A 24,752-nucleotide genomic window follows, 5' to 3' on the forward strand; every position below is an offset into this window, starting at 1 on the left:
CCGGGACCCTTCAGTCCGCAGGCCGACGCTCTACCCACTGAGCCACACCGGCCAGGGCTCTTTTCATCGGTTTTGAAGAGAAACGTAATTACGTCTCTGACTCCCGTGTTCGGAGTGAGCACGTCTGAATGCCATTCCACGTGTGTGATCCTTGGCGTGGGCGATGCCCCAAGGGCCTTCGTCGGAATAAGAAACGTGCATCTCTGCCTCGTAATTGGATGAAGGGCTTACGGATTCATAAACCGGGTCCCTCGTGTGGCTTCTCTTCATCTCAGTCTGATTAGCATCGGTTTCTCTCTACTCTGTGGGGGAAGGAAACCATCCCTGAATAAATGTATTCACTGGATTGAGTCTACTGACATTTCTGCTTTGGATGTTCCAGGAATATCTCCCGAAGAAGGTATTTTTCTATTGAGATGGGGGGGAGAGAGGGAGAGAGAGAGAGAGAGAGAGACGAGAGCTTTAAATTTATATTTTTATATTAAAAATATAAAAAATAAATAATTTTTTTATTCATTTCAGAGAGGAAGGGAGGGGGGAGAGAGAGGAGAGAAGAGAGAGTTTTAAATATATATTTTTATATTAAAAATATAAAAAATAATTTTTTTTATTCATTTCAGAGAGGAAGGGAGGGGGGAGAGAGAGGAGAGAAGAGAGAGTTTTAAATATATATTTTTATATTAAAAATATAAAAAATAAATAATTTTTTTTATTCATTTCAGAGAGGAAGGGAGGGGGGAGAGAGAGGAGAGAAGAGAGAGTTTTAAATTTATATTTTTCTATTAAAAATATAAAAAATAAATAATTTTTTTAACTTATTTCAGAGAGGAAGGGAGAGGGCGGGGGGAGAGAGAGAAACATCCATGATGAGAGAGAATCATGGATCGGCCGCCTCCTGCACGCCCCCTACTGGGGATCAAGCCCGCAACCCGGGCCTGTGCCTTTGACCGGAATCGAACCCGGGACCCTTCAGTCCGCAGGCCGATGCTCTGTCCACCGAGCCAAACCGGCCAGGGCTGCGTGCGTGTGTGCGTGTGTGTGCGTGTGTGTTTGATGGCCGTTTCAATATCCATGTGGACATTTATTTATTTTTTGGGCTCTGAGTGTCTATTCTCTTTAGCGGCAAAAACCCCACCAGGCCTGTCTGCTGTCTCTGTGGCTTTGCCAGGCCCTCACTCCAGGCTCAAATCTGGGGCAGCTGAACTAATTTTAAGGTCTGAGAGCAATGTAGAGTTTGTTGCTTGTTTTGTTGTTTATAAAACACTAGAGGCCCCGGTGCACAAATTCGTGCACCAGTCGGGTCCCTCGGCCTGGCCAATGGCATCGGGCCGAAACTGGCTCTCCGACTTCCCCGAGGGCTCCCGGATTGCAATAAGGCACAGGCCAGGCCGAGGGACCCCCCTCATTCCTCGCCCCCCGAGTGCATGAATTTCGTGCACCGGGCCTCTAGTCTATATAATTTTTTATAAAACCTGTCGCCCGATTGATGCCCGAAAGATCGAGCCCGTCTTTCTGAGGTTGGTGATGGTGAAGGTTCGGAGATATGGGACGTGTGCGGTGCAGCATCTCCGTGACGGATGGACGGAGGTTCTCTGGTAGCTCCTTTTTACGATCCCCTTGAAAACATTTCTGTCTAGAATTGCTGGCGGAATATTGATTCCCCCTCTGCCCTCCATCTGTTAGGAAAAAGAAACACATAAAACCAAAAAAAATACTCACCGGGCTGAGTTCCAGAAGGAATGCGTAATGATGTTTCTTCATCTGCTTCGTGGACACACGGCTCCTCCTGGCCCCTTGAAATGTGTTCCCGGCGTTTTCTCAAGTTTGCGGCAGGAAGTCCAATTGATGAAAAGCTACATGTGGAATCCTGGCTGGTGTGGCTCAGTGGATAGAGCGTCGGCCTGTGGAATGCAGGGTCCCGGGTTCGATTCCCGGTCAGGGGCTCACGCCCGGGTTGCGGGCTCGATCCCCAGTAGGGGGCGTGCAGGAGGCAGCCGGTCCATGATTCTCACTCATCATTGATTTTTCTCTCTCTCTCCCTCTCCCTTCTTCTAGGAAATCAATAAAAATATATATTTTTTAAAAGTTAGACACGGAAACTCCCCAGCAATCCGTCCACGGCCTTTTTAGTTTGAGCCTCCAAGCTCTCCTAAGACCCTTTAACACTTCAGATGAGAAACGTCTGAATTTAATATCAGACATTATCTCCTCTCCTTTGGGTGTAATACTTCATATTTTTTTCTAATCGTCTCACTGCTGAAACCTCTTACGCATCTTGAATTTAGAAGGCGAGGGCATGAGGAAGAAATTCATTTTAACAGAGTATAAAATCAGTGTGAAAACTTATTGTGACAAAGTAAAACCTTTGTTAATTATTATTCTTATAACAGTAAAACCATTGTTGAAATTTATTGTAACCAAATAAAACCATTGTGAGTTAGCTATATATATAAAAGCCTAATACGCTGTGTCTGACTGTTCGTTCGACCGTTCAACCAGTTGCTATGACGCGCACTGACCACCAGGGGGCAGTCGCTCTGACCGGTAGGTTAGCTTGCTGCTGGGGTCGGGCCGCTCACGACTGCGTTGGACGGGCCAGACATGCCCTGGGGCCCTCCCACTCTCCCTCCCTGGCCTCGAAAATATTTCTTCTAATTAATTTCCTTTCGTTGTGCACAAATCCGTGCACCGGGCCTCTAGTTGTTATTATAACAGAGCAAAACCATTGTTACAATATCTTGTAACCACATAAAACCATTGTGAATTATTATTATTATTGTTATTATTATTATTATTATTATTATTATTATTACAGAGTAAAGCCATGGTTAAAATTTATTTTTACAAATAAAACCGCTGTGAAAATTTATTGTAACCAAGTAAAGCCATGTTGGGTGTCCCCCCCCCCCAAAAAAAAAAAATGTACACACACTTTGAATGATGATAAACTCAGTGTGTGTTAACATACAGCTCATTTCCAAAATGTAAAAGAATCCACCGAAATGAATAAATATTTTTGTTGTTGTTGTTGTGAAGGCCTTTTTTCAAACGTTTGACCGTCCAGGCTCAGGCGCGGCTGCTAACGGGAAGCAGTGGAATCGCAAACCTCAAGCACCGTTTTCGTGCGATGATTGTGCGCCCGCCATTCATCGACTGTAAACTTTATCTCTTATGTCTCCCCACAAAAGACAGTCTAGTTGCCTTTCGGATAAATCTTTATTCAAAGCTTTTTCTGGCTTCACCCATTATTTCAAATCAGTTACACCTGCACAGGGGTGGAAATTCCGTGAGTTATCAGCTGGGAAAGCGTGTGTACCATACTTGGGGGGGGACACCCTACATGTAATAAGGAAATGCTAGAAGTGCAAGGACCCCATAATTCCACTGGGGAGACCTCATTGTCACGGAGTCGGCCAGGGGAAAGGTGGGAATACCCGGCCGGCAGCTGATAGAGACCTTACTGGTTGGCGTGTCTGCCCCCTGGTGGTCAGTATGCGTCATAGCGACTGGTTGAACGGTTGAACGAACGGTCAGACACTTAGCACATTAGGCTTTTATATATAGAGATAATTCACAATGGTTTTATTCGCTGACAGTAAATTTCACCAATGGCTTTACTGTCATAATAACAATAATTAACAATGCTTTTACTCTGTCACCGTACATTTTCACAATGATTTTATCCTCCTGCCAAAATAAATTTCGTCTCTCTACGCCCCGACCTTCTGAATTTAAGACGCGCAAGAGGTTTCGGCAACGAGGCCATTAGAAAAACATAGAAAGTGTTATACCCAAAGGAGAGAAGGTAACGTCTGAGATTAAATTTCCCTTCGAGTCGTTTGGGGACGCCAACTAAAAGGGCGTCTAGTTCTGTGTAACAGGATGTTGTAAACGCGAAGTTACAAAATGTTCGTGAAAACAGCCCAGGATGGCTGCCCATGGGTTCCCAGTTTTGTCTTCACAACTCAAGGTTGCACAGATGTGTATGTTACTTATTCATCAGCTAGAGGCCCGGTGCACGAAATTCATGCACTGGGCCCTGACCGGTGTGGCTCAGTGGATAGAGCATCGGCCTGCGGACCGAAGGGTCCCGGGTTCGATTCCGGTCAAGGGCATGTACCTTGGTTGCGGGAACATCCCCAATAGGAGGTGTGCGGGAGGCGGCTGATCGATGTTTCTCTCTCATCGATGTTTCTAGCTCTCTATCCCTCTCCCTCTCTACAGTAAAATATATTTTAAAATAAAAGAAATTTGTGCACTGGGTGGAGGCAGTCCTTCAGCCCGTCCTGCGCCCTCTCGCAGTCTGGGAGCCCTCAGGGGATGTCCGACTGATGGCTTAGGCCTCCCCGCCCCCCCCCCCCCCCCACAGCCTTAGCACTGCTGCAGAGGCCGGAGGGATTTCTGCGTTAAGCGTCTGCCCCCTGGTGGTCAGTGCACGTCATAGCGACCGGTCGTTCCGCCATTTGGTCGATTTGCATATTAGCCTTTTATTATTTAAGATTTATCTATTGATCGGTCTATGTAGTTTTTTTTAATTTTTAAACATAATTCTTCGTTGTTGGAGGTGTTACGGATAGCTCCCTATTTCCCCCCCATAGACACCCTCCGGCCGACCGACACCCCTCACCCCAGGCCTCACCACCCTGTTGTCTGTGTCCACGGCTGATGCGCAGATCGATGTGTCCAAGGTCTCTGCTGGATTACCTCCCACCCACCCACCCCCATGTATTATTTTAAAATATATTTTTATCGATTTCAGAGAGGAAGGGAGACGGAGAGAGAGAGAGAAACATCCAGGATGAGAGAGAATCATGGATCAGCTGCCTCCTGCACGCCCCCTAATGGGGATGGAGCCCGCAACCCGGGCCTGTGCCCTTGACCTGGAATCGAACCCGGGACCCTTTGGTCCGCCGGCCGACGCTCTAACCACTGAGCCACACCGGCCGGGGGCCAGATGTGTTTCGCAGCCACATTCTGAGACACCGGCGCCCTCCCTGCTTTCAGGATGACGGGACCCGGGAGAGGATGGGTCCCCTCATCCAGCCGACACGGGACAGGAGGCAGAGCTGCCCTCAGTGAGCTGTGCTCAGGAGGCCGCCCCTGAGGGACTCACAGCCCCGCCTCTCTCTCTCTCTCTCTCTCTCTGGCTTGTTTTCTGCGTCAGCTGCCGGGAGTCATGAGACGCCTTGTCATAAAGGACGGAGCACATTTCCCTTCCAGCCCCTGCTTCCAGCGCTTTCTGCCCTTGTCGGCCTGGTTTGGCCACCTTGAGTTTGTTGTGATGAGAATGGAAGCGAGTCTATGCTGTTTCCCTTTAAATCATTGGATAGAGGAAAGATAGATAGATGATAGATAGATAGATAGATAGATAGATAGATAGATAGATAGATAGGTAGATAGATAGATAGATAGATAGATAGATAGATAGATAGATAGATAGCTAATAGATAGGTAATAGATTGATGGATGGATAGATAGATGATAGATAGATAGATAGATAGATAGATAGATAGATAGATAGATAGATAGGTAATAGATAGGTAATAGATTGATGGATGGATAGATAGATGATAGATAGAGATAGATAGATGATAGATAGTCAGATAGATAGACAGATATAGAGATAGATGGATAGGTAGATGATAGAGATAGAGATGATAGATAGATGATGGAGATAGATAGATAGATAGATAGATAGATGATAGATAGATGATAGAGATAGATAATAGATAGATAGATAGAGATAGATGATAGATAGATAGATACATAGATAGATAGATAGATAGATAGATAGATAGATAGATAGATAGATAGATGATAGATGAATGGATAGATGATAGATAGATAGATAGATATAGAGATAGATGGATAGATAGATGATAGAGATGATAGATAGATAGATAGATAGATAGATAGATAGATAGATAGATAGATATAGTTAGATGGATGATGGATGGATAGATGAATATATACATAGATAATCGTTAGATAGATTGATAGATAGACAAGTAGATACGTAGATGATAGATAGATAAATAGATAGATAGATAGATAGATAGATAGATAGATAGATAGATGATAGATGGATATAGTTCGATGGATGATGAATGGATGGATAGATGAATAGATAGATGATAGATAAGATAGACAATTAGATACATAGATGATAGATATAGATAGATAGATGATATATAGATAAGATAGATGGATGATAGATGGATATAGTTAAATGGATGATGAATGGATAGATGAATATATACATAGGTAATCATTACATAGATAGATAGATAATAGATATAGTTAGATGGATGATGGATGGATAGGTGAATATATAAAGAGATGATAGATATACATATATGATAGATAGACAGATAGATAGATAATAGACGGATAATAGATATAGTTAGATGGGTGATGGAAGGATAGATGAATATGTAAAGAGATGATAGATATAGATAGATGATAGATAGATAGATAGATAGATAGATAGATAGATAGATAGATAATAGATATAGGTAGATGGGTGATGGAGGGATAGATGAATATGTAAAGAGATGATAGATATAGATATATGATAGATAGACAGATAGATAATAGACAGATAATAGATATAGTTAGATGGGTGATGGAAGGATAGATGAATATGTAAAGAGATGATAGATATAGATAGATGATAGATAGATGATAGATAGATAGATAGATAGATAGATAGATAGATAGATAATAGATATAGGTAGATGGGTGATGGAGGGATGCATGTATAGATGATAGACACATACAGACAGTTACATAGATATTTAAGTATATACACACATTTCTTTTTTTAACCAGATCTCTCTCTTTTTTTTAATTTACTCTGTATGGTCTGAATTTAAATGCCTCTTGGCTAATTTGGGGGAATTCTCGCTGCTTTAGACATAATCACTGTGGTGCCTTCAGCTAAAGGAAAATTAACCGAAGCACTGCTATTTCGCCTCTTTCTGTTTTTCGTGGTAATCAGTGTTAACCTCCAGCGCGAAATAAGCGTTTTCCCGCACAAGATGATAACGGCAGCTCCCCCAAGAGGCTTCGCACGTCTTTGCGAGCCGGGGGCACCGGAGCTGGCCCTCGGAAGAAGGAAAGACAGCAAAGACCGCAGAGAAACACCAATCAACCAATCCCCAGGCCGTTATGAATATCATCCTATGTCATAAAAGGCTAATATGCAAATTGTGCCCTTGACCGGGAGTTCGACCGGGGGTTCCATCAGGGGGCGGGCCAAGCTGGCCAACTGTCCCCGGCTCCTCCCCCCAGCCGGCCCCACTTCCAATCGGCCCCCCTCCACCCTGATGGTGGGCGGGGACAGTCAACCAACCGCCTGTGGCCCCTCCCCCTGTTTGGCCCCGCCCCTAATCCCCCCTCCCCCATAAGTGGGCAGGGCCACCCAACCGCCCGTGGCCCCTCCCCTGTTCGTCCCTAATTGCCCCCCCCGACCCGGATTGGGGTGGGTTGGCCAGCCACTGCCCACAGCCCCTCCCCCTCAGCCAGCCCTCCCCTGATTAGTCCCCCCGCATTGGGGGTAGGTCCAGCTGGCCAACCTCCCGTGTCCCCTCCCCTGAGCCAGCCTGGCCCGATCGGCCGTGATTGGGGTGGGCCCGCCGTATCCCACACATGCAGGAATCCATGCACTGGGGAGTTCGATCACTTGCTATGACGTGCGCTGACCACCAGGGGGGGTGGGTGGAACGAATAAAAGGCCTCAGCCGGCAGCCGGAAGGCCCCCATCGGCCCTGATCGCCGGCCCGGCCTAGGGACCCTACGTGTGCACGAATTTCATGCACCGGGCCTGTCGGCTACAATAGCTGAGACCTTATGGGGGTGAGCCAACCCGTGTTGCAAAGCTTGGGGGTGTTTCTGGGTTCAAAAAAAAAGGAAAAAAAAAGATTATGTGAGCGAGACGATGTGGTTGGATTTTGAAAGAATCGGAACGGAATTCATCGCGCTTGTTCCATTCGGTTGCGCGTATTAATTTACAGGAAAGGGAACAAATCGAGTTATTGATTCTCGTCTGACCGCTGATGGTATCGGATTAGTAAGCGGTAAGAAACATCACACCCATTACGGCCGCTGTGCTTCCTTTCAAGTTTCTGGTGTGTTTTTTTAATTATTATTATTTTTTTTATTGATTGATTGGAGAGAAAGAGAGAGACGTTGATTTGTTGTGTAATAAGCAAACTCAATTTCCTATTCCGTATTTTCTTTGCGGAACAGAATGGGTTTTACTTTTCGAAAATTAATATCGTTTCAAAAAAAAATGGACTCGGACACCCCGGCGTAGCCTCGTTCTCAGATAATTGTGTGTGCGGAGGCAAGATGCTCCATGGAATCTATTCGTAATTTCATGGGTCCCCAGGTTTGGGAAAATTCTGCCACGGGAATCAAACAGCTCTCGTAATGGCCTTGGGTTTATTCTACTGACATTAGAAATAGAATTGGGCCCCGGCTGATGTGGCTCAGTGGATAGAGCGTCGGCCTGCGGACTGAAGGGTCCTGGGTTCGAGTCCCGGTCAAGGGCATGTGCCCGGGTTGTGGGCTCGATCCCCAGTGGGGGGCTTGCAGGAGGCGGCTGGTCCGTGATTCTCTCTCATCATGGATGCTTCTCTCTCTCTATTCCTCGCTCTCGCTTCCTCTCTGAAATCCATACAAATATATTTTTTTTAAAGAAAGAAATAGAATTAGACCTTGTGCAATATCGAGGAGGTAATTACACCCCGATAGATCGATGGCCGGTTACTGCTCGTGTCATTTTTAAGGAAAATAAAGCGACCCCTCTGGGGGTCGAACGACCCTTTCACAGGGGTCACCTAAGACCGTCGGAAAACACATCTATAAACACATATTGTTTTTGTGATTGATCCCTGTGCTTTCATGATGTTCCATGTGTCACCATGAAAATCCATCCTGCAGATCAGATGTTTCCATGACGATTTGTAACAGCAGCCCCATGACAGCGATGACGCAGCCACGAGAATAATGTTATGGTCGGGGGTCCCCACAGCATGAGGAGCTGTATTCAAGGGTCGCGGCCTCAGGAAGGTTGGGAACCACTGATATAGATAGATGATATAGATAGATATATAGATATAGATATAGATGATATAGATATAGGTATAGATATAGGTATAGATATAGATATAGATATAGATATAGATATAGATATAGATATAGATATAGATATAGATATAGATGATATAGATATTGATATAGATGATATAGATATAGATGTAGATGATTAGATATAGATAGAGATATAGATGATATAGATATTGATATAGATGTAGATATAGATGACATAGATATAGATGATATAGATATAGATGTAGATGATATAGATATAGAGATATAGATGATATAGATATAGATGTAGGTGATATAGATATAGATAGAGATATAGATGATATAGATATAGATATAGATATAGATGACATAGATATAGATGTAGATGATATAGATATAGATGATATAGATATAGATGATATAGATATAGATGTAGATGATATAGATGATATAGATATAGATGTAGGTGATATAGATATAGATATAGATGATTAGATATAGATGATATAGATATAGTGATGAAGCAGCAACGAGAATAATGTTATGGTCGGGGGTCCCCACAGCATGAGGAGCTGCATTCAAGGGTCGCGGCATTAGGAAGGTTGAGAACCGCTGATATCGATATATAGATATAGATATAGATGATATAGATATAGATGATATAGATATAGATATATAGATATATAGATATATAGATATATAGATATATAGATATATAGATATATAGATATATAGATATATAGATTTATAGATATAGATATAGATGATATAGATATAGATGATATAGATATAGATATAGATGATATAGATATAGTGATGAAGCAGCAACGAGAATAATGTTATGGTTGAGGGTCACCCCAACATGAGGAGCTGTATTCAGGGGTCGCGGCCTTAGGAAGATTGAGAACCGCTGTTCTAGAAGGATTGCTCCGTTCCGTCGTCATAAACGATTCCAACGAGAAAACTGAAGACGTGATCAATTGCAATAAACGCGCCCGGTGAGCAATCTCCTAGAAACAGCAGAGAACCCCAGTTTGCATTGATTTGACTCATTTTCGTCGCTATTCCTCAGTGGTTCTCAACCTTCCAAAGCCGCGAACCCTTTAACACAGCTCCCCATGTTGTGGTGACCCCCGATTTCATGGTGACACATTGAACATCATGAAAGCATCGTGATCAATCACAAAAACAATTTGCAATTATAGATGTGTTTTCCGACGGTCTTAGGCGACCCCTGGGAAAGGGCCGTTCGACCCCAAAGGGGCCGCGACCCACAGGTTGAGAACCGCTGTTGTACCTGTTCCCCGTTCTCCTCACATAGACGTCTTTCACGGCCCCGTTCATGGGGCCTAAACGAAATTCTCTCTCGTCTTGGCTGTCTTGGGGCAGCTCCTATGTTGAGCGTCTGCCCCCTGGTGGCCAGTGCGCGTCATAGCGACCGGTCGTTTTGTCGTTCATTCGATTTGCATATTAGGGTTTTATTATATAGGATTCGACGCCCAGTGCACGAAATCCGTGCACTGGGAGAGGGATCCCCGCAGCCTGTCCTGCAACCTCTCTGGCTGGGGGCAGCTCCTGCGTCGAGCGTCTGCCCCCTGGTGGCCAGTGCGCGTCATCGCGACCGGTTGTCCGGTCGTTTGGTCGTTGAGGCTTTTGTCCTATAGGTTTCCTTTTGGCTTTCCTTCCGTTAAATTCAACATGGGCTCGTAAACCCACTCACTGATGTGGGAGGGAGGGGCCCTGATTTACAAAGGCCACTGAGCCCAGCCAGTGTGGCTCAGTGGTGAGCGTCCACCTAGGAACCAGGAGGCTAAAGTTCGATTCCCGGTCAAGGGCACAGGCCCGGGTTGCGGGCTCAGTCCCCGGTCGGGGACGTGCGGGAGGCGGCCGATCCGTGGTTCTCTGTCATCATGGATGCTTCTCTCTCCCTCTCCCTTTTCGTCTCTGAAATCAAGGAAATAATATTTTTCTAAAAAAGAAACAAAGAGACCATTTGTTTAGAAAATTATAGGCATTCAAGGGACCCCCTTCATTCATTCGTCCGGAGCTTAGACCGAAGGTCTCGGACTCCGCCGGGACCTTCCTTCTAAGGACGCTGCTGTCTTCTTGTTGTTGGTAGAATTCTACGTGTTCATCAGCCAACACCCGTCCTGCTTCTGGATTCCGTCGAACACGGTATTTGGACAATCAGGGTAGGACAGGGTCGTCGCCTCACCCGGAGACCATAAAATGGGGACGTTAGCCCGGTTGACTGTCGAAACGAATAGAGAAGAAAACAAAAAAAATCCCTGGATTTTGCAGGAATTGAAAATTCTGAAGCAGAAACTATGGGGACACCAGCTTAAACACACACACACCATATTCATTCGCCGAATTTCGCAAACAGGCCATGGAGTATTGCTCATCGCTTGGCTTGCGGTCTGCCTGGGGTGTGTGGAAGGAATTCAGAACAGCCAAGATCAGCTGTCCCCCCGGGGGGTCCTCTGGGGAGAACTCACATCTCCACGCCTGCACGGCTCTCGATTCGCTGCGTGCATCCGTGTACGTGGTTCCTTAGCTTCCACGTGGGTGTGAGGTCGGGGGACGCGTCTTTCTCCGATTGTCCCGTTTCACTCTGCACCCTGCTCCCCAGGTCCCTCCGTGCCGTCGCGAACGGTCACAGCCCTTCCTTTTTCAGGGCTGCGTAGTACTCCACGGTGTCGGCGGCCAGCGGCTGTTCTGTCTGCCGATGGGCACTTGGGCTGTTTCCAGCTCTTGGCGATTGTCAGTGGCGCTGCTACGAACATGGGGTGGGGGGCATACGTTCTTTCTGATGGGTGTTTTGGGGTTCTTAGGACATATTCTGAGAAGTGAGGGTCTCAGATAGCTATACTTATAATAGGGCAATATGCAAATGGGCCGCGACGCCGTCACATGACCACCCATCGACAGGAGGGCGGGGCAATGAGCTACCCATGGCGGTGGGCGGGCGGGCGGCCAGCCGAGGGAATCGCCAATGATGTGGTGCAAATCCGATAATAGATAGATAGATCTATTCTTGGCAGTGGTGGTAGAAGGCGGGCGGCCAGCCAAGGGAATCGCGGGGCGCGGGGGGGCTCCCTTCTCTCTGCGTTATCGCCAGCACGTGGCGTTGGCTGATGCGCGTATGGCGACACCCCCATTGTCATTTTAATTTGCGTCTCCCGGCCGGCCAGCGACATCGAGCCTTTCTCCATAACAGCACGTCGCCAACGTCCCCTGTCGCTTCTTGGAAACAAATTGCACCCATCGGTCATTTCTGCAAAGAATGAATCGCCTCCCTCCGTCGTGGGGAAAACGGGGCCCGTCTCCGGTTACCCCACGGCCCCCCAAAAGGCCACGATCGGCGTGACTTTTACACATGAAACCGCACGAAGGAGGCTTTCCTTCTCAGCAAAGCGCGTTTCGTTGCGTGAAAAAATGTATAAAAAAAAGAGGTTTACGGCTAAACGCTGGAGCCGCCAAACATTCGTCGGCAGGAAAGGGGACTTAGTCATGTTTTCTAAATATGTTTTTATTGATTTCAGAGAAGAAGGGAGAGGGAGGGAGAAACATCCATGAGGAGAGAGAATCACGGGTCGGCCGCCTCCTGCACGCCCCCCGCTGGGGATCGAGCCCACAACCCAGACTGGGAATCGAACCCTGAACCCCTGGTTCAGAGGTGGACGCAAACCACTGGGCCACACCTGCCGGGCTCGTAATTATTAATTGCTAATCAAATCGGGGAGGTGGGGTATGTGCTGAATAGCAGCCACCTTGCAGGGGTTAATTCTTCAGGTATCTGTGGGCTCAGGGGGCAGGGAGTCTTGATCGTTGCCATTTTTATTTTATTTTATTTTATTGATTTTTTACCGAGAGGAAGAGAGAGGGATAGAGAGTTAGAAACATCGATCAGCTGCCTCCCGCACATCCACCCACTGGGGATGTGCCTGCAACCAAGGTACATGCCCTTGACTGGAATCGAACCCGGGACCCTTGAGTCCTCAGGCCGATGCTCTATCCACTGAGCCACACTGGTCAGGGCCCAATCGTTGCCTTTTTGATACAAAAACCCACTTCCTTACAGGCCAGCGTGGCTCTGTGGCTGAGCGTCGACCTAGGAACCAGGAGGTCCCGGGTTCGAGTCCTGGTCAAGGTCACAGGCCCGGGTTGCGGGCTCCACCCCCAGTGCAGGGCGTGCAGGAGGCAGCCGGTCCATGATTCTCATCATGGATGTTTCTATCTCTCTCTCCCTCTCCCTTCCTCTCTCTGAAATCAATTAAAATATATATATTTTTAAAGGGTTCCAATATATATTTTTGAAGGTTATATCTATTTATAAAGGTTTAATATATATTTTTTTAATAAAAAAACGAATGGTAAATCCACACGTTTAGTGCTTTTGTAGCCGTGCACTGGGGTTTGCACACACACACACACTTAATTTTTTTTCCCCTTTGAAAACCCAGTTTTAGGCGTCTTTCTCATTTTGTCGATCAAAGACCAGCGCGCACAATGGGAATGGTGGCTGGAATCGAGAATTGCTGCTTGTTGTCACCGTCATAGATTAATTTCTCCTCCCGCGTCAGCCCCATACGAACCCCAGAGACGAAATCCGTTCTATTGGCCACAAAAAAAAAACCGGATGTTTTACACGGCGGCTCGCGGGACCCCGTAAACCACAATCGATCAAACAGAAACAATATTGATGGGCGTTTTTTGTGTGTTTGTTTTGTTAATTTTAATGTGGGGTTTTTTTTCATTGATTTTTATAGGGAGAGAGAGAGAATCATCAATAATGAGAAAGAATCATCAATAATGAGAAAGAATCATCAATAATGAGAAAGAAACACGGATCGGCCGCCTCCCGCACGCCCCCTACTGGGGAATCGAGTCCGCAACCCGGGCCTGTGCCCTTGACCGGGACTCGAACCCGGGACCTCCTGGTTCCCAGGTCGACGCTCTAACCCCTGAGCCACACCAGCCGGCCGGGCCGACGGGCTCTTGCGAGTAGGAAATTGAAACTATTTTTCTCTTTTCTCGCAGGGTTCTTAAGCACGGGCGACCAGGCGGCCAAGGGCAACTACGGGCTCCTGGACCAGATCCAGGCCCTGCGCTGGATCGAGGAGAACGTCGGGGCCTTCGGGGGCGACCCCAAGCGCGTCACCATCTTCGGCTCGGGTGCGGGGGCCTCGTGCGTCAGCCTCCTGACCTTGTCCCACTACTCGGAAGGTAACGCGGGGACCCCGGGACCCACCCAGGAAGCCGTGCCCCCCAAAATGACATGTGCCTACATGTCGTTTCTTCAAGATATTTTTGCTCGAGGCCCGGTGCACGAATTCGTGCACAGGTTGGGGGATCTGGCCGGCCCACCCTGATCAGGACCAATCGGGCCAGGCCAACGGGGGGTGGGTAGGGGAGGGGATGCCCAGGAGGTTGCCCGACCAGCCCCGCCCCCAATCAGGGTGGGGGGGCCGATCAGGGGCGGGGCCGGCCAGGGGAAGGGGCCGTGAGAGGTTGGCCTGCCAGTCCTGCCCCAATAGGGGTGTCATTCCGGTGGACTGGCCGGGGGGAGGGGCCATGGGCTGTTGTCCGGCCGGGCCCACCCCCTGGACAAACTCCCAGTCGAGCGGACAGTTTGCATATTAGCCTTTTATTCTATAGAATTGATTTCAGAGAGGAAGGCAGAGGGAGAGAGAGAAACGTTAATGATGAGACAGAATCACGGATCGGCTGATTTGGGATTGGAGCCCGCAACCCGGGCCCGTGCCCTTGACCGGGAATCGAACCCAGGACCTGTCTGTGTATGGGATGGTGCTCAACCCACTGAACCCCACAGGCCAGGACCCACTAAAATTCTACGATGGCGCCTCCGATACGTGGAGGAGGGGAGCAGGAGGGCATCTCTGAATTCCCTTCCGTGGGTTTGTTTTTCCTGTAATGAAGTGGCCCCCGATTCTTCCCCTGGGGCAGGGTACCCCGTGACCACGCAAATAACCCCACCAGGTGGCGGGAGGAGAAAGGCAATGCAAGCCCTGGCCAGTGTGGCTCAGTGGCTAGAGCATCCGCCTGCAGACCGAAGGGTCCCGGGTTCGATTCCTGGTCAACGGCATCTACCTCGGTTGCAGGCTCCTCCCCAGATCAGGGCGCGTGCAGGAGGCAACCCATCGATGCGTCTGTCTCACATCGATGTTTCTCTCTCTCTCTCCCTCTCTCTCCCACTTTCTCTAAAATCAATGGCAAACTATCCTAGGGGGAGGATTAAAAAGGGAAAAATTAATAAAAAAGAAAGAAGATGCATTATGTTATCAGTGCAGCTAAATTGCCTGTGTAGTTCCATTTACTGAACCGATATTTGTGGGGTGTGCATGTGTGTGTGTGCGTATAAAAACATCCTATAAAATCAATGTGCAACTCTCGCTGGTTTGGGGCAGTGGATAGAGCGTCGGCCTGCAGACGGAAGGGTCCCGGGTTCGATTCCCGGTCCAGGGCACAGGCCCGGGTTGCGGGCCCGATCCCCAGTGTGGGGCGTGCAGGAGGCGGCCGGTCCATGATTCTCTCTCATCATGGATGTTCTCTCTGTCTCTCTCCCTCTCCCTTCCTCTCTGAAATCAATAGAAATATATATATTTTTAAAAAAGAACGAGAAAGAGAATGCCTAATTTTATCAGTGCAGCTACATTGCACATATCGTTTCATTTATATATATATATATAGAGAGAGAGAGAGAGAGAGAGAGAGATAGATAGATAGATAGATAGATAGATAGATAGATAGATATAGATATAGATATATAGAGAGATAGATAGATAGATAGATAGATAGATAGATAGATAGATATATAGATATATAGAGAGATAGATAGATAGATAGATAGATAGATAGATATAGATATAGATATAGATATATAGAGAGATATATATTATTGATTTCAGAGAGGAAGGGAGACGGAAATTGAGTTAGAAACATCCATGATGAGAGAGAATCACGGACCGGCCGCCTCCTGCACGCCCCCGACTGGGGATCAAGCCCGCAACCCAGGCATGTGCCCTTGACCGGGAATCGAACCTGTGACCTCCTGGTTCCTAAGCCGATGCTCACCCCCTGAGCCAAACCAGCTGGGAATCGTCCCATTTTCTTAAACAATCTTTATGGGGCCGCATGCATGCACGTGTGTGCATGTGTGTGTTTGCGTGAGAATAAGAACACCCCCTAAATTCCACGTGCAGACGGAGACGGTTGTGGGGGTGACGGGCTGGGATCGAGGAAGCGAGCAGGAGCCCATCCCAGCCTTGCCTGCCCTCCCCCAGCGGCGTCTCGGTCTTTGGGGTGACTCCTCCCTTTTCTCTCATTGGCGTGCCCCCCGCCCCCCGCCCCCCCCCGCCCGCAGGCCTGTTCCAAAAAGCCGTTATCCAGAGTGGGACGGCCCTGTCCAGCTGGGCCGTCAACTACCAGCCGGCCAAGTACACGCGCATCCTGGCGGACAAGGTGGGCTGCAACATGCTGGACACGACGGACCTGGTGGAGTGCCTGCGGGGCAAGAGCCACCGCGAGCTGATCCAGCAGACCATCACGCCCGCCACCTACCACATCGCCTTCGGCCCCGTCATCGACGGCGACGTCATCCCGGACGACCCCCAGATCCTCATGGAGCAGGGCGAGTTCCTCAACTATGACATCATGCTGGGCGTCAACCAGGGCGAGGGCCTCAAGTTCGTGGACGGGATCGTGGACAACGAGGACGGCGTCACGCCCAACGACTTCGACTTCTCCGTGTCCAACTTCGTGGACAACCTGTACGGCTACCCCGAGGGCAAGGACACGCTGAGGGAGACCATCAAGTTCATGTACACGGACTGGGCCGACAAGGAGAACCCCGAGACCCGGCGCAAGACGCTGGTGGCCCTGTTCACCGACCACCAGTGGGTGGCCCCCGCCGTGGCCACGGCCGACCTGCACGCCCAGTACGGGTCGCCCACCTACTTCTACGCCTTCTACCACCACTGCCAGAGCGAGATGAAGCCGGGCTGGGCGGACGCGGCCCACGGGGACGAGGTCCCCTACGTCTTCGGCATCCCCATGATCGGCCCCACCGAGCTCTTCAGCTGCAACTTCTCCAAGAACGACGTCATGCTCAGCGCCGTGGTCATGACCTACTGGACCAACTTCGCCAAGACCGGGTAGGCCGTGCCCCTCGAACCCCCACCCAGCCAGGCCGGTCCGGTGGTCGCCTTGCTCCCCGATGTCTGGTTGCTCCTGTGTTTTTTGTGGGTCGTTTTGTTTTTTTCTTCTGATATTTTTCCACGGATTCTTATTTATTTATTTATCTTTATTCTCCTCTCTAATAAAGCGGTAATATGCAAATTGACCATCACTCCAACACACAAGATGGCCAGCAGGGAAGGGCAGTTGGGAGGGACCAGGCCTGCAAGGGAGGGCAGTTGGGGGCAACCAGGCCGGCAGGGAGGGCAGTTAGGGGCGATCATGCCGGCAGGGGAGAGCAGTTAGGGGCAAGCAGGCTAGCAGGGGAGGGTGGTTATGGGCGATCATGCTGGCAGGTGACCAGTTAGGAGCCAGTGGTCCCGGATTGCGAGAGGGATCGGACCTAAACTGGCAGTCAGTATGCTAATTAGACCGGACGTCTTCCGGACGTCTTTCGAACAAAGCCACAGTGGCAGGGGCTGAGGCAGAGGCGGTTAGGAGTCATCAGGCCAGGAGGGGAGGGCGGTTAGGGGTGATCAGGCCAGCAGGGGAGCAGTTAGGCGTCGATCAGGCTGGCAGGGGAGTGGTTAGGGGGCGATCAGGCCAGCAGGGGAGCAGTTAGGGGGTGGTCAGGCTGGCAGGGGAGTGGTTAGGGGGCGATCAGGCCAGCAGGGGAGTGGTTAGGGGGTGGTCAGGCTGGCAGGGGAGTGGTTAGGGGGCGATCAGGCCAGCAGGGGAGCAGTTAGGGGGTGATCAGGCCAGCAGGGGAGCAGTTAGGGGGTGATCAGGCCGGCAGGGGAGTGGTTAGGGGGCGATCAGGCCAGCAGGGGAGCAGTTAGGGTGTGATCAGGCTGGCAGGGGAGTGGTTAGGGGGCGATCAGGCCAGCAGGGGAGCAGTTAGGCGTCGATCAGGCTGGCAGGGGAGTGGTTAGGGGGCGATCAGGCCAGCAGGGGAGTGGTTAGGGGGTGGTCAGGATGGCAGGGGAGTGGTTAGGGGGCGATCAGGCCAGCAGGGGAGCAGTTAGGGGGTGATCAGGCCGGCAGGGGAGTGGTTAGGGGTCGATCAGGCCAGCAGGGGAGCAGTTAGGGGGTGATCAGGCTGGCAGGGGAGTGGTTAGGGGGCGATCAGGCCAGCAGGGGAGTGGTTAGGGGGTGGTCAGGCTGGCAGGCAGGCGAGTGGTTGGGAGCCAGCAGTCCTGGATTGTGAGAGGGGTGACCCAGATTGGAGAGGGTGCAGGCTGGACTGAGGGACACACAACCCTTCTGACCCCCTTGTGCACGAATTTCGTGCACCAGGCCTCTAGTCCATATATACATATAAAAAGCTAATATGCAAATTGTCCCCTCGGAAGTTCGACCAGGAGTTCGATTGCTTGCTATGATGTGCCCTGACCACCAGGAGGTGGAGCAGAATGAAGGGAGGCCCCGGCCGGCAGCCGGAAGGCCCTGATTGGCCCCGATCACTGCCCAGGCCTAGGGACCCTACCTGTGCATGAATTTCATGCACTAGGCCTCTAGTTTAAAATATATAAAAATACTAGAGGCCCCGTGCACGAAATTCCGCAAGGGGCTCCGCCCTCGCAGCCTCAGCTTCGTGCAGAAGGTCGTCCGGAAGGACGTCCGGAAGGTCGTTCAGTTCTCTTGTCCGAATGATCATATTACACTTTTATGATTGTAGATAGACACATATATTATTTAAAAAAATTTGTTTTATGGATTTCAGAGAGGAAAGGAGAGGGAAAGACAGAAATATCCATGTTGAGAGAGAATCATGGATCGGCTGCCTCCTGCACGCCCCCTACTGGGGATTGAGCCCACAACCCCGGGCACGTGCCCTTGGCCAGGAATCGAACCTGGGACCCTTAAGTCTGCAGGCCGACGCTCTATCCACTGAGCCACACCGGCCAGGACAGCTACAATGCACCCTGACCGGGAATCGAACCCGGGACCTCCTGGTTCCTAGGTCGATGCTAAACCACTGAACCACACCGGCTGGGCTGGAAATAAACTATTTAATCATTTTGGGTTTTTTGGGTTTTTTTTTTTTAATGCAAAGCCAGTGTCATTTATCATCGATTTAACTGAAGCATTAAAAGAAAATTGTGGAAGCCAAACAAAGCCATTAAATTCTCGTTAGCTCTCCTGCCCGCCCGAGGGCTCTGCAGCTGAGGCTGCCTCCCTTTGTTTAAACATGAAAGAAAGAGAAAGATGAAGGGAATTAATTAGTGGTAAGCCGGCCTCAGGACGATACCTTCCCCAGGTCCCAGGGAACGCGGAGCCTGGATGGAAAACCCCGCAGGATTCTGTCGTTGGAGGCGTCTGAAGGCCGAGACCGCGGTTCCTAACAATCACTCTGCCCGCAGCTGCGTTTTCCACCCTCGTGGGCCTGGCCAGTGTGCTCAGTGGTTAGAGCGTCGACCTATGAAGCAGGAGGTCAGGGTTCGATTCCCGTCAAGGGCACGTGCCCAGGTTGCGGGTTGGATCCCCAGTAGGGGGCGTGCAGGAGGCAGCCGGTCCATGATTCCCTCTCATCATGGATGTTTCTATCTCTGTCTCCTTCTTCCTTCTCTGAACTCGAAAAAACTCCTATATAATAAAAGGCTAATATGCAAATTGTCCCCTCAGGAGTGCGACCGCCCGCTCTGACATACACTGACCACCAGGGGGCGGTGCAGAACGAAGGAGGCCCTGGCTGGTAGCTGGGCAAGGAAGGCCGTGATCGGCCCTAATTGCCGATCAGGCCTAGGGACCCTACCCATGCATGAATTCCATGCACTGGGCCTCTAGTATATATATATTTAAATTAAAAACATTGCTCTTAGCTGGTATGGCTCAGTGGATAGGACATCAGCCTGTGGACTGAATGGTCCTGGGTTCGAGTCCCTGTCCCAGGCACATGCCCAGGTTGCGGGCTAGATCCCCAGTAGGGGGCGTGCAGGAGGCGGCCAGTCCACGATTCTCTCTCCTCATGGATGTTTCTATCTCCCTCTTTCTTTCCTCTGTGAGATCAATAAAAATATGAAAGAAAAAAATAAAGGAATCTCACCGAGGTAACAAGACAGAGATGGTGAAGGGCCTCAGAAGTCCTTTAGAACGGTCGGGACTTCATCCAAGTGGGAGCTGATTCCGTATCTGCCCCTCACGGGGTGTAGAGCTGAAATGACACTCAGGCACACTCATGCAATGAGTTGTTTTTTTTCTTTTTCCTTTAATTAATTTGGAAAGCTCGTTGGCACGCCAAGGAGGCCACTCGGAACTTTGCTGAATGCGCAAAGCAAAATGCACTCGAAATCCAAGTACATACGGAACGTGATTTCGCCGGCAGCAGCCGGATTGACCAGAAAAAGGGGGAGATGGATAGCGGATGGGCACAGTCTAGCGACTGAGGTGTTTGTGAGCAAGTGACAAGGGGTTCAGAGGTCGTTGCTAGCTAGTGATTTGCAATATGGCCCTGGCTGGTGTGGCTCAGTGGTTGAGCATCGACCTAGGAACCAGGAGGTCACGGTTCGATTCCTGGTCAAGGGCACATGCCCGGGTTGCGGGCTCCATCCCCAACCAGTAGGGGGCTTGCAGGAGGCAGCCGATCCATGAGTCTCTCTGATCATGGATGTTTCTAGCTCTCTCCCTCTCCCTTCCTCTCTCTGGAATCAATAAATATATATCCCACGGTGCACATAGGACCACAAAGTTGACATGACTCCCAACATGCATTGCTGTGAATATCCGGTAGAAGGTTCAATGTTTGCACTTCGCCAAGGCCATCCTGATATGCCCAATGGCTCATATGATGTGTGTGGCGGGGAGGGGAGCAGAGAGAAAGAGAGAGATGCACAGAGATAGAGAAAGAGGGAGATATATTAAGAGAGAGATACAGAGAGAAAGAGAGAGAGGGGGCAAGGGAGATAGATATAGAAAGAGAGGGCCCTAGCTGGTGTGTCTCAGTGGGTGAGCATCGGCCTATGGACTGATGGGTCCCGGGTTCGATTCCGGTCATGGGCACATGTGGGGTCCGGCTGGCTCCTCCCACCCAATGGCGGCCCATGAGGTGGGCCAGTTGGGGGGAGTGGCCGCAGGAGGGCTCCAGGGCGTGTCCGGCCCGTCTCACTCAGTCCTGATCAGTCGGACACCAGGAGCAAGCTAACCTACCGGTCGGAGCTCCTTGCCCCTGGTGGTCAGTGCACGTCATAGCGACTGGTCGACCGTCTGCCCCCTGGTGGTCAGTGCACATTATAGCGAGCGGTTGAGCGGCCTTAGCATATCATTAGCATGTTACGCTTTGATTGGTTGAACGGATGACTGGCCGCCCGGATGCTTAGCATATTAGGCTTTTATTATATGTCTAATAACAGGGTGATATGCAGATTGGTTGAGATGCCGTCACATAACGACCAATCAGCAGGCTGCGTGTGCAGCAGGAGCGGGTGGGTGGGGACTTGAGGCTCGCATCCCTGCCCCCGGCAAAGGTCCAATAGCAATATTAAAATATTTCCTTTAATTAATTTAACTTTTAATGTGCACAAATTTCGTGCACCAGGCCCCTAGTATAGAATATAATAGGCGATAGATAGATCGATAGGTATATAGATATAGATATAGATATATATAAATATATATAGACTAGAGGCCCGGTGCACAAAAAATTTTGCACTCAGGGGGGGTCCCTCAGCCCGGCTTGTGCCCTCTCGCAGTCTGGGACCACTCGGGGGATGTCCACCTGCTGGCTTAGGCCTGCTCCCCGGGGGGATTGGGCCTAAGCTGGCAGTCAGACATCCCTCTGGCAGCCCGGGAGCCTTTGGGGGTTGTCCACCTGCTGGCTTAGGCCCGCTCCCCAGGGTTTGGGCCCAAGCTGGCAGTCAGACATCCCTCTGGCAGCCCGGGAGCCCTCGGGGGATGTCCACTTGCCAGTGGGGAGCAGGCCTAAGCTGCAGTCGGACATCCTTAGCGCTGCTGAGGTGGGAGTGACTCCTACCACCACCACTGTGCTGGGAGCCGTCAGCCTGGCTTGTGGCTGAGCAGAGCTCCCCCTGTGGGAGCGCACTGACCACCAGAGGGCAGCTCCTGTGTTGAGCGTCTGCCCCCTGGTGGTCAGTGTGTGTCATAGTGACCGGTCATTCCCAGTCGTTCTGCTGTTAGGGTCAGTTTGCATATTACCCTTTTATTCTATAGGATATGAAGATGTAGTTGTGCCACGTGGAAGCAGATGATGTCCTTTCTCTCTCTCTCTCTCTCCCTCCCCCCTCTCCCCAGGGACCCCAACCAGCCCGTGCCTCAGGACACCAAGTTCATCCACACCAAACCCAACCGCTTCGAGGAGGTGGCCTGGTCCAAGTACAACCCCAAGGACCAGCTGTACCTGCACATCGGCCTCAAGCCCCGCGTCCGCGACCACTACCGGGCCACCAAGGTGGCCTTCTGGCTCGAGCTGGTGCCCCACCTGCACAACCTGAACGAGATCTTCCAGTACGTCTCCACCACGACCAAGGTGCCCCCCCCCGACATGACCTCCTTCCCCTACGGCACCCGGCGGTCCCCGGCCAAGATCTGGCCCACCACCAAGCGCCCGGCCATCACGCCCGCCAACAGCCCCAAGCACGCCAAGGACCCCCAGAAGACGGGCCCCGAGGACACCACCGTCCTCATCGAGACCAAGCGCGACTACTCCACGGAGCTCAGCGTCACCATCGCCGTGGGCGCCTCGCTGCTGTTCCTCAACATCCTGGCCTTCGCCGCCCTCTACTATAAGAAGGACAAGCGCCGCCACGAGACGCACCGGCGCCCCAGCCCCCAGCGCAGCACCACCAACGACATCGCCCACATCCGCAACGAGGAGATCATGTCCCTGCAGATGAAGCAGCTCGAACACGGACACGAGTGCGAGTCGCTGCAGGCGCACGACACGCTGCGGCTCACCTGCCCGCCCGACTACACCCTCACCTTGCGGCGCTCGCCCGACGACATCCCGCTCATGACACCCAACACCATCACCATGATCCCCAACACGCTGACGGGCATGCAGCCCCTGCACACCTTCAACACCTTCAGCGGCGGCCAGAACAGTAGCAACCTACCCCACGGGCACTCCACCACCAGGGTATAGCTCGGCCGCCCGCGTCCCCGTCCCCCCGCGTCCCCGCCACGCCCCCCGGAGAGCGCGAGAGACTCAAGACGCCACATCGCCACCCCAGGAATGTTCTCCATCTCACGCACATCGAACCGAATATAACAGAACGAAAAAGCAAAACTGGACACACACACACACGCACACACACACACATGCAGAAGGGCCGTCCTTCGCCGGGCGCCCGTGGGCCCGTCCGCGGACCGCGACTCCCCGTACGACGAGATCAACTTCTGACCCTATGAAATGTGAAAACTAGGCGTGGCCCTCGAGGTCATGACGCGTTCATACCCCTTCGTGGTTCCCGCCAACCGCAGCCCACGGACGTCCGCCCGTCCCCGATTCCTAGAGGTTTCCGAACTAACCCCACGACCGGACGCTTCTGGAACTTAGCCAGGGACAGATCATGTGTTTGTTGTTTTTTTTTTAAAAAAAATGATCATTTCAAAAAGATAATAATAAGTAATAATAACGTTAAAAGTTCTTTACGTGCCAACAGATGGCCGTAGGTAAGAAAAGAAAGAGTCGGTGGGCTGCTACCCATCCCGTGGAATTGTCCCTCTCGTGGGACAGCCAACGTCGAGTTTTATCCTTAAAATAAAAAAAAGAACTGACTACGCAGCCAGGCACGTCGGTTTCTGGGCAAAGAGAGACGTTCCGAACTCTATTTAAGAACCTTTGTAAAATTAAGGAGGACTTGTACATAGCTGTGAGCTTCCACACGCACATACACACACACAGAAAACACGCACGCACACGCACACACACACACAAAGCTTCTATCGGTGTTTTTCGTTGGAAAGCGCTCTTAGCGAGGTTGTCCATTTCCCTCCATTGTGGTCTCTGTGTATATAACTATAAATCTATATAAATATATGCGTTAGTCATAGCCCCTCTGTTCCCTCCGGGACGTAGGGGGAGGTCCCTGTTCGGAATTCCTCGTTGGCCATGAAGACGTGAGGGTTTCTGTAATGCGTTTTCTGTGTCGCCGGGGGGGTGGGGGTGGGGGTTCGCCCAGCGGTTTTCCCCCCAACCCCCGGGCCGCCTGTGTGGTCCCGGTTGTACAAAAGTGCATGTGTAGCATCCTGCCCAGACTGCTGTTGCTTTAGGAAACGTTCCTTTTCTGTGTGTGCGTGTGTGTGCGTGTATCTGTGTGTGTGTGTGTGTGTGTGTGTTAAAGCCTTTATGAAGTAGCAGCCTGCAGACGGATCCCTCACGTGCAGTCTATGGACAGATTGTCGTGTGTATGTGTGTGTGTGTGTGTGTGTGTGTGTGTGTTAAAGCCTTTATGAAGTAGCAGCCTGCAGACAGATCCCTCACGTGCAGTCTATGGACAGAT

The 24,752-nt window shown here is 50.5% G+C and overlaps 1 protein-coding gene across 3 annotated transcripts in view; it reads left to right on the forward strand.

Moving 5' to 3' along the window:
* The window catches only part of NLGN4X (neuroligin 4 X-linked), a 158,382-nt gene that overhangs the window by 129,049 nt on the left and 4,581 nt on the right, over nt 1–24,752 (forward strand). For all 3 annotated transcript variants that reach the window (XM_036311184.1, XM_036311182.1, XM_036311183.1), the window contains 3 exons: nt 14,140–14,325; nt 16,484–17,273; nt 22,543–24,752. The exon at nt 22,543–24,752 is cut by the window's right edge and continues 4,581 nt beyond it. In XM_036311184.1, coding sequence (XP_036167077.1) covers nt 14,140–14,325; nt 16,484–17,273; nt 22,543–23,392 — 1,826 coding nt within the window. In that variant the 3' untranslated portion in view covers nt 23,393–24,752. The remainder of the gene's footprint in view (nt 1–14,139; nt 14,326–16,483; nt 17,274–22,542) is intronic.

Source organism: Myotis myotis, unplaced genomic scaffold, assembly GCF_014108235.1.
Source record: "Myotis myotis isolate mMyoMyo1 unplaced genomic scaffold, mMyoMyo1.p scaffold_m19_p_51, whole genome shotgun sequence".
Taxonomy (NCBI): domain Eukaryota; kingdom Metazoa; phylum Chordata; class Mammalia; order Chiroptera; family Vespertilionidae; genus Myotis; species Myotis myotis.